At 36.4% G+C, this 10,138-nt stretch overlaps 3 protein-coding genes across 3 annotated transcripts in view; all 3 read left to right on the top strand.

Moving 5' to 3' along the window:
• The window catches only part of LOC107044507 (mediator of RNA polymerase II transcription subunit 20), a 34,058-nt gene extending 27,484 nt beyond the window's left edge, over positions 1 to 6,574 (top strand). The window contains exons 3-5 of the mRNA XM_015266411.1: positions 5,442 to 5,701; positions 5,905 to 6,015; positions 6,396 to 6,574. Of these exons, the coding sequence (XP_015121897.1) occupies positions 5,442 to 5,701; positions 5,905 to 6,015; positions 6,396 to 6,488 (464 nt within the window). The 3' untranslated portion in view covers positions 6,489 to 6,574. The remainder of the gene's footprint in view (positions 1 to 5,441; positions 5,702 to 5,904; positions 6,016 to 6,395) is intronic.
• Positions 1 to 10,138, top strand: part of LOC107044509 — a 58,102-nt gene that overhangs the window by 30,121 nt on the left and 17,843 nt on the right. The window lies entirely within an intron of this gene.
• LOC107044506 (syntaxin-5) lies at positions 7,249 to 10,131 on the top strand. Its single transcript, XM_015266410.1, has 5 exons — positions 7,249 to 7,748; positions 8,382 to 8,632; positions 8,965 to 9,159; positions 9,244 to 9,365; positions 9,776 to 10,131. Exons 1-5 carry the CDS (start codon positions 7,391 to 7,393, stop codon positions 9,933 to 9,935), a joined length of 1,086 nt encoding a protein of 361 aa, XP_015121896.1. The 5' UTR covers positions 7,249 to 7,390; the 3' UTR covers positions 9,936 to 10,131.

Below are 10,138 nucleotides of genomic sequence, written 5' to 3'. Positions count from 1 at the left end.
CCCACCCATTCCACCCACTCGGTGGGATGCTCGTCTGAGGCCGCAGAATACTGCGTTAATTTTCGGGAATGTGTTATTCGCGTATTGTCCGCATTTTATTGTTCACTCGGAGGGATAAAAACGAGTGAAATTTTTACATTTCTGGGATTTCGGGCATTCTAGAGAGAAATAATATGGGGATTTATTTGGGGGGAGATTGATGAATCTGAACAGAAATCTAATTTTGCTTTTTCAAAAATGCTCGTCATTTTCGAAAATTGAAATTTAAAAATTATCTCTTCAATCTTCATCCTAAAGTGAACTTTCTATTTTTTTTCATAATTTAAAAAATATTTTCTAACGATTCAATATCGAGATTCAAATTCAGGCCTGCAAAGTTTAAATAATAAAATCATTGTAAAATGTCCGGAAGCTCATGATCAAATGAGACTCAAATGGAAGCTCTAGTGTACAAAAGTAGAAGAGCATTTCACTGGAGAAAAAATGGCCACAGTACTTGGATATCAATTAGCAATATCCAGAGACTGAACAATACCTCGAAAATGAAAGAAGGCGACCTCCTAGAGACCTAAAAATGCTCAACTCTCAGCTATTTTAGACTAAAAAAAATCCATTCAATTTTTCCTCACCATCAACTCCTTTATTTCCATCATAATTTTTACTCACATAATATTTATGATGTACAGACATCTCTCCAAACGTTCAAACTCTTCTTCCAACTTCCAAAGGTGTTTGTTTCCCTAAAAATGTCGTGCCTGCCATCTCCAAATCATCCCGTCATTCTTAAATTCATCAGGGACCTCTTCATCAGTCTTATTTAATTATTGTCATCCATATATATCATCAAACTCCCTCCATAAATCTGAATTATTGTCGTGTTTCTTTATCTCCGTACGAATGATCGATGATTCGTTCACCCATTAAATATTTAATTCCATCCAGACCTGAGATAGTGCATGGAATATTAATATAACCACGTAAATGCGAGACATACTCAGTGGTCGTGCTCAAATCCTCGAGTTCTCGGCTTTATCATAATCCGTCAATGCATTTAATGGTCAGTATCGCGGTGCATCGGGTTCAATTAAGTCCGTGAGGGTGGGTAGAATGCATTGAACAGAATCAGTAAATCGCGATAATACATCAACCAAAGTCAGTGATAAAAATAGACTCGAATAGTTATTTCGTGTGCTCTCAATACTCAAGATGATAATGTGACCCTATTCAATTTATGTAATCGAAGACTTGCAACTGCATGTCTGTTGAACCATCGCTGTTTCCACGAATATGTGGAATGATGTCTTCATTCAGCCCCTGCATATTGACAATTCGAATGCTCATTGAAAACTATCTAACAGTTAATTCTCAATTCATTCGTCGATAATTCGCCGTGAGATGAGAGTGAAAGTCGCATCAAAGAACGGCTGCTCACAAACGGGAATTTAATATCGGAGGAATGAGAAGCTTTTGCATCGAAAACATGATGCTGCGTTATTCTTCAAGGCTTTTGATGCCATCTCTTGATGCGCTTGGAGCGATGATCCCTCTGTTCCAATCAGATTTCATTGCCTCGGACGGGGACAAACGAGACATTATCCTGTTCATTAAATCATCTTGAGATCGGGGTTCACCATAATTTTTCAATGTTCACTTGTTGTTGTTGTTCATCTACCTCGATGTATTTTCAATCTCACAATTACCAGACGGTTCCATGACCCCTCAGTCCTGAGCAAATTGTCATTGAGTCCGAGATGAAAACTTGAGCAAATTTTGAGTGAATCGCGCTCACACTGCGATCTACCGATTATTCTGACCTTTTTTTTTTTCAATATTCACTTTTTATATTGGTCTTGTATTAACATGTTGCTGTGGTGGAGTGTGAACAGGACAAATAATAATAACGAAAAGAAAAAGGAGTACGCAATATGTGGCCGCGGGAGGAAGGTCGGGGTCTTGCGCGGAAATAATTTGATCAGGACCCCACGCTCAACCGCGGGTGACTGAAAATCACTTCCCCCTGAAAGTTCTCTCCATGTACCCCACTGGCAATGCGCAACACCCTGCGCAATACTACCCCTTGCACCCATTTCACCTACCCCCTGCTCCCCCTCCCCTCCCCTCCCCCCGATCCCCCCTGCCACACGGCGGATTATGCCACCTCCCCCCTCGGTTACTCTACTTTTCATAAATTTGCGAGTGAATAAACTCTCGCTGTAATAAGAAAAATATATTAACTTCTTGGGTTGAGAATTAGTTTTGGGAGTTTCAGGGGAAAATACATTTCGGTGATTTTTGTTTTCTTGTAGAATTACTTTGTGATTTTTTTATTAAAACGTCGTTTTATGGATATTGTGAAGAAATAGTAGATTTTTGTACGAGTGTGTAATGGTATGTTGTGTTACTAGTGCGTAAAGTTGCACTTTTTCACACGCACGGGTAGAACATCCTATTTTCACTGTTCGAAATGGGAGTGGAGGTAAATTTATTTTTGTGCATGAGTGCGGAAAGTTAAAGAGCGTGCGTAAAGTTCACTTTACGCCGTGCGAAAAACAACAGCTTTTCGCACTCTAAACCGTTTCGAAAAGTGAATTTATCAGGCGAATATCACAAAAACGTGTTTTTTGACTCGTAGGAAGGGTGTAGCAAAAATAGTGTATTGTGTTACTAGTGCGTAAAGTTCCACTTTTTCACACGCACGGGTAGAACATCCTATTTTCACTGTTCGAAATGGGAGTGGAGGTAAAGTTATTTTTGTGCATGAGTGCGGAAAGTTAAAGAGCGTGCGTAAAGTTCACTTTACGCCGTGCGAAAAACAACAGCTTTTCGCACTCTAAACCGTTTCGAAAAGTGAATTCATCAGGCAGATATCACAAAAACGTGTTTTTTGACTCGTAGGAAGGGTGTAGCAAAAATAGTGTATTGTGTCACTAGTGCGTGAAGTTCCACTTTTTCACACGCACGGGTAGAACATCCTATTTTCACTGTTCGAAATGGGAGTGGAGGTAAATTTATTTTTGTACATGAGTGCGGAAAGTTAAAGAGCGTGCGTAAAGTTCACTTTACGCCGTGCGAAAAACAACAGCTTTTCGCACTCTAAACCGTTTCGAAAAGTGAATTCATCAGGCAGATATCACAAAAACGTGTTTTTTGACTCGTAGGAAGGCGTAGCAAAAATAGTGTATTGTGTCACTAGTGCGTGAAGTTCCACTTTTTCACACGCACGGGTAGAACATCCTATTTTCACTGTTCGAAATGGGAGTGGAGGTAAATTTATTTTTGTACATGAGTGCGGAAAGTTAAAGAGCGTGCGTAAAGTTCACTTTACGCCATGCGAAAAACAACAGCTTTTCGCACTCTAAACCGTTTCGAAAAGTGAATTTATCAGGCGAATATCACAAAAACGTGTTTTTTGACTCGTAGGAAGGGTGTAGCAAAAATAGTGTATTGTGTTACTAGTGCGTAAAGTTCCACTTTTTCACACGCACGGGTAGAACATCCTATTTTCACTGTTCGAAATGGTAGTGGAGGTAAAGTGGTTGTAACCATACTCATTTATAAAAAAATGCAATTGTCCACTTGTTTCTCTCAGAACAATCGCATATCGACATGCCTCGATATCTACATCATTCGCATCATTCTCGGCGTATTATTATGTATATTATTCATCGGTAATGATAATGACATTGGCATTGGGCAGGAAGAGGTTACCGGTAGTTCATCAATAATTGCAGCGAGTGCCTTTCGCCAACAGGAGGCTGTCGACAAAACGCCTCCCCTTCGGGTGTGCACAATAATGCACACATACATACCCTGTAATATTTCCTTTCTTCATTGTTCCCAACAATACTTCTCCAACTACACGTATTCAAAAATATTTCAATTGTATTGAAAAACGATCCTATTGAGGGAGATTACCGGTGAATAGAGCAATTTAACGGATGCACTTTCCTCGCAATTAACGATTAAGGTTGAGGGGTCAAGAGAGGTCAAACGGGAGATCCTTATTCTGATCCTCCTCACCCTTATTATAACCCTCGTGACCCTTATTTTGACCCTTAATTTTGGAATTTTAATTTTGAGTACAAAATTTTCATCACCAAAAATCAATTTCGATTTTAATAATATAGAGATATTTTAAATATTTTCTAACGATTAAATATCGACATTCAAATTCAGATCTGCAAAGTTTAAATAATAAAAACATTGTAAAATGTTTCGAAAATTTCCCTTAAGAACGTTTTACCCTTCCGTTTAATCTACTCGTCTCTCCCGTTTAACTCCAAAATAAATTGAACCCCTCATGATTTTTTTCAGCAATAAAACCTGAAAAAAAATTCTCTGAATTGCGCTCTACATTCATTTTTCGCTACCGCTCCCCTAATTGATTCATATCTTCAGAATTTCGAAGTCTAGAATTCAATCGCAGGCACAAAGTCAATAACAGACTGAACTTAAAAAAGATGTACTCGTGCTAGTAGTACAGAATGTTTTTTAAAAATATTTTTATTGCTCTCATTCAGGGGACGCGTTGCGTTCAACTTTAGAAATATTGTCACGACAAACAGCCCGGAGGATAGCCCGGGGTTGAAAATAGATGGAGAGGGTGGGGAAAACAACTTCCTAGGAGCCACTGCAAACTTTCCAGTCTCGGAGAGTAAACCCTCTGGTTTATCTTTGCTGGCGCTTCACTCCTACATAATAGATTTTAGCATTTCAATCCTTTGAATAAAATTCATATGGATCTGACGAACATGTGTGTCAGCACTTTTTTTTCATTCTCGACATAATTTTTTTAACCGATAAAAAAATGATTAAAAAACTAGAGAACATGAATATGAAAATAATCATTTCCATAGGCCTCGGGAGTGAAAACAGCTACTGCAGTGCGGGAAAAACTTTGCGCCATGAATTCTCAGCCGAAAAGGGATGGAAAAATCGGAAAGATAGCTCAAAAAATTTGTTCATTTTGTAGAAACCGGATGAAGCGAGTTGGAGGCAAATTGAAGAGGATAAATATTTTTAAGAGATGTTTGAAAATGCGAGGTGGAGGCGCCGCCATCTTTAAAACTCCCCCTTGCGACAGAGGAAGATGGCGACAGGTATCCAAGATGGCGGCACCCACATCTGTCCACCAACTCGCATTTTTGAACATTTCTTAAAATTATTTATCTTCTTCAAATCACCTTCAACTCACTTCACCCAGTTCCCAGAAAATGAACAAATTTTTCAAGCAATTTTTCAGATTTTTCCGTCCCCTTTTGGCTGAGAATTCTCGGCACAAAATTTTCCCTGAATTTCAATGGAGTTTTTTCTCTCCCAAGACCGCTTAAAAATCATAATAAGTATATTTTACTTAATAGTTTATAGTTTATCACAATAATTGATGAAAAATCATTAATAAATAATTAATTAATTAAGACAAACTAATTATTTTGCTCTAGCTGTTCAAAGGACAGTGCACGTATTACATAATTCCGAACAGCCAGCGTCAGTATTCGCAATTTTAGAATCCGGCACTAAAGTTGTTCCACTTATTGCTGACGGACTCTTTGATCTTCTTATGCTTAAAATCGGTGCAATCTACACAAGCAAGAAACAGACGAAAATTGAATCCAAAGGTCCGAGATTTGAAATTGGTGATTTCTGTGTTAAACTTGGAAGTGTCACCATGAGCCAGAATTTCAAAGGAGTGCTTGTCGAGGTATGAATACTTCATTAACTATTCTTGGGCGTTCTGTCATCCTCGGGATTTATGGGAGGGGCTTTGTGCCCGGGATGAATTCGCAAACTGTCGAGGACTTGTGAAAATTATACATTTTGCTCTTAAAAATATCTCCCTTAAATTCAGAATTTTTTTAATGAAGAGGAAGAGTTGTTTTCTTCATAGAAAATAAATTATTCTAGGTGGAATACAGACCCTGCGTGTTACCCAGCGCCGCTTGGGAACTTATGCGAGAATTCCTGCAAGGTTTTCTCGGCGCAACTGTTTCAAATCAGCCTCCTCAGTATTTACAGGTATTCACAGAAAAACTTTGCGCCATGAATTCTCCGTCAAAAGGGGACGAAAAAATCTGAAGGGTAGCTTGAGGAATTTGTTCATTCTTTAGGAACTGGATGAAACGAGTTGAAGGTGATCGAAGAGGATAAATAGCTCTAAGAAATGTTCGAAAATTCGAGGTGGCCGACAGTGGTGGGGGCCGCCATCTTGGATACTCCCTCGAGATGGCGGCGCTCCCACCTCGCATTTTCGAACGTCTCTTAAAATTATTTATTCTTCTCAGATCATCCTAAACTCGGTTTATTCGGTTTCTATAAGAATGAACAAATTTTTTAAGCCATTCGCCCGAGGCCTCTTGAAGACATCTTAATTAATCAATCAATTTCGATCCTTTCAGAATCGCATGAATGAGATTTATCAACCAATGGACACCATTCAGCAATATTTAGAACATTTTGGGCAATATCGAAAGACAACTGGTGTCATTTAAACTATAAAATCAACAGCTCCAATTTGTGAAATTTTTTTTTAACAATTCTTCGCTGTAAAATACACTAGTATTAATTTTTTTGAATAAAAAATAAATTATTGGGATTCTCGAGGGTTCCGACTTTATTATTATTATCTTTTAAAAAAAAAATTGAATAGCGAAATTCAATAGAAAACAATAGGCATGTAATTTAATGTTTAACAAATCAAATCTGCATTATGACGTTATAATGTAGATTTCTTTAATTGTCGATAACTTCTGAATTTTTCACAATGTCTCTGAATAAAAAAATACGTGTCTAATATTTTTTATTCAATAATCCATTTCCATAAGTTTTTATTTTTTTTTGTTTCATAAAAAAATAAATTATTGGATACTTGAAATTTTATCATTATTATTACAATTTTCAAACGTTAATAGAAATCGTTGAGCGATCCTCGAGAGTTCCGTCTTCATTATTTTTTAAAATAAATTATTGAGTAGCAAAATTCAATAAAAAAAATCAGATACGTAATTTGTTATTTAACAAAACGCAAATTCAATTTGCATTATGTCGTTATAATGCAGATTACGTGTCGAATACTTCTATTCAATAATCATTTCCACAAGTTTTTTAAAAAAGAGAAGAATCATTCAATGATTATCATTGTTGGTTCAACATTATCTTCGGTTCTCAGTTGATGTCAGTAATTTCTGGCGAGACTATTGCACAGACTGATAATCTTGTCGTGTTGTCCTCCCCTAGTGAAAAATGACCGACTGGTGGGAGGGAAGATCCAAGTTGCATTACGTTGACAGAACAATATGTTCTGTCTCTGACATTAAACGTATGATTATTCGTGGTTAATTGAATTAATGATAATTGAAAGTGTAATTATAGTGTTTGAAATTGAAAGCATGCGATGCCCGCACGTAGAAGACGTGGTACAGAGGTAGACAGTGATTTTAGTGTCATAACCTCAAACCAATTGACGTCGAGTAATCAAGGGCAACAGTATTATTACGATAATGAGAAGACAGGGCTGAGTGATACGGATACGAGCGATATTTATCCAGTGGTCATGACATCCAGGGATCGGACTAATGAGTTTGCCAATGCCATCAGGAGCATGCAGGGGAGGACAGCAGCCAGGGCGGCTACTGTCCGCAATCCCCGGCAGGCTAGGAGCCTTCAGAGTTACTCCAATTTTATGATGATTGCGAAGAACATTGGGAAGAATATTGCCAGCACTTATGCCAAGCTCGAGAAGCTGACGATTTGTAAGCAAAATTATTCAATTTTTATTTTTTACTTGAGAGAAATGGACTTTAGTTGTCAACATTTACGGATCTGGTGGTGGGATTTGGATGAGTCAGGGCTCATTTTAAAGTGTAAAACAATATCTTTGGAATGAAGGAAAAATCGGAAAATTTCACTCTGGGGATCTTGAGATATTCCCGATTAAAAATTGGTTATTTTATCCTCTTCGTTTTTGTGTCTTAATTTTAGGTTTAGTTTTTTATGAATATCTCGGGATCAAATGGTGGAATTTGGATGACTCAGGGCTCATTTTGAAGTATGAAAAAATATGTTTAAAATGAAAAAAAAAGTTGGGGAATTTCACTCTGGGGATCTCGAGATATGCAAGATTAAAAACGGTTCATTTTTCCTTTTCTTGATTATTTTCACCTCAATTCAGAGTTCAATTTTTGATAAATATCTCTGGATTAAATAATGGAATTCCAATGATTCAGGGCTCATTTTGAAGTCTGGAAAAATCCCTTTGAAATGAAGAAAAAATTCTCCAATTTCACTCAGCCAATCTTTACTTATTTAAGGTTCACTATTTAATTCATCACCTATGATTTATGAATTTTGTAATTAATTTTTAACCATCACTTCCTGAATTTCAGTGGCTAAAAAGAAATCCATATTCGATGACAGACAAATTGAAATTGAAGAATTGACGAACATTATTAAAATGGATTTGAACAGTCTGAACAAGCAGATTGCTCAATTGCAGGAACTTGGAAGGAAACAGAGGGAATCATCATCCCAAGGGCATCATATTTCCTCACATTCGTCGTCAGTAGTCGTCGCACTGCAATCGAAGCTCGCTAATATGTCGAATCAGTTTAAAAGTGTTCTTGAAGTGAGGTCTGAGGTGAGTTATTCCTCTTCTGACCCTTGTGACCTTTTAACTTGCCTTTTCCATTTTTTTTTCTTCTTTTTCTTCTCTGAAATTCTTATTTACTTCATTTTTTTCTTCATTTTATCTTTCATTCGCTCAATTGTACCTGTTTAATTCATTATCAATTTAATTGTTGTTTTAATTATTCAAACAATTGTTTTTTAATTCCTTCTTTTCCTTTTTTAAAATGATTATTTATTCATTTTTTCTTTTTCTCTTTCATTCACTTCATTTTACAGCTTCACTTTATTATTAGATTAATCATTTATTTTTAATGATTTAAGCAATTGGTTTTAATCCCTCAGAACATGAGAGAAGAGCAGAACAGACGAGAGCAATTCACCCAGGGTCATGTATCCACAAAACTACCGCCTAGTGTAATGAGTGGACAGCAAGGGTCTCTTCTCCTCCAGGAACAGGACTCCAGCACAACTGTCAGCATAGATTTTGATCCTGACCCGAGGCAAATGATGATGCAGAAGACTATGCGTGACGATAGTGTGAGTCCCGATGAAAAAAAAAATTAATCGAAAACAGGAAAATTGAAAGAATTGAGTTAAATTTCGTTTGGATTTTTATTTTAGAGTGCATATGCTGCAGCCAGAGCAGATACCATGCAAAATATTGAGTCAACAATTGTTGAACTCGGGGGCATATTCCAACAACTCGCCCACATGGTGAAGGAACAAGAGGAAATGGTCGAGAGGTAATTAATTTTCGTGATTTGTTGGCAAATTTTATCACCTTTTTTTAAATCTGCATTTGCATTCATTTTATTTGTTTTCATCTCTATTTTTCGTGACGATTAAACGTTTGAATTTTCATTTTTTCAGGCGTAATTAATTTTTTTTAGATTGTTATCGTTTTTTAAATCAAAATATCATTTTCTTGTTTAAAATTATAAATTTTAAAATTTTTCATGCTTTTGTTTCTCCTGTTATCATTATTTTCATCGTCTTTAAACGTTCGAAATTTCATTTTCTAGGATAAATAAAAAATGTTCAGAGTTTTATCATTTTTTAAAACAGAAATATCATTTTTTTCTGGAGAAAACAATTGAAAAAATTCAATCAATGTTTTTTGCATTCCTCAATCCTCTGACATTTGATTTTTTAGGATAGACAGTAATATTGAAGATGCCGAAATGAACGTAGAAGCTGCCCACACAGAGATCTTGAAATATTTTCAATCAGTAACCAACAACCGATGGCTGATGATAAAGATATTCGGTGTTTTAATATTTTTCTTCATATTTTTCGTTATTTTTGTGGCATAAGGAATACTGCCCACTTAGAACTGATCCACTATATCATGGGAATTCTGTGAAGAGGGAGGTTCCACAGGTTTTGTCAAATTTTAGATATAAATAATGTATAAAGCATTTGCAGCATTCCTCCATTCAAAGTCTTTGCAAAGGTTCTTGTAAAATATATTATCCACCTAATCGTTTATAAATATAATTTTTGAAGGAACATGTCA

Source organism: Diachasma alloeum, unplaced genomic scaffold (assembly GCF_001412515.2).
Source record: "Diachasma alloeum isolate Michigan unplaced genomic scaffold, Dall2.0 Dall_scaffold_00753, whole genome shotgun sequence".
Classification (NCBI taxonomy): Eukaryota; Metazoa; Arthropoda; class Insecta; order Hymenoptera; family Braconidae; genus Diachasma; species Diachasma alloeum.
This window is presented reverse-complemented; position numbering and strand designations above follow the sequence as displayed.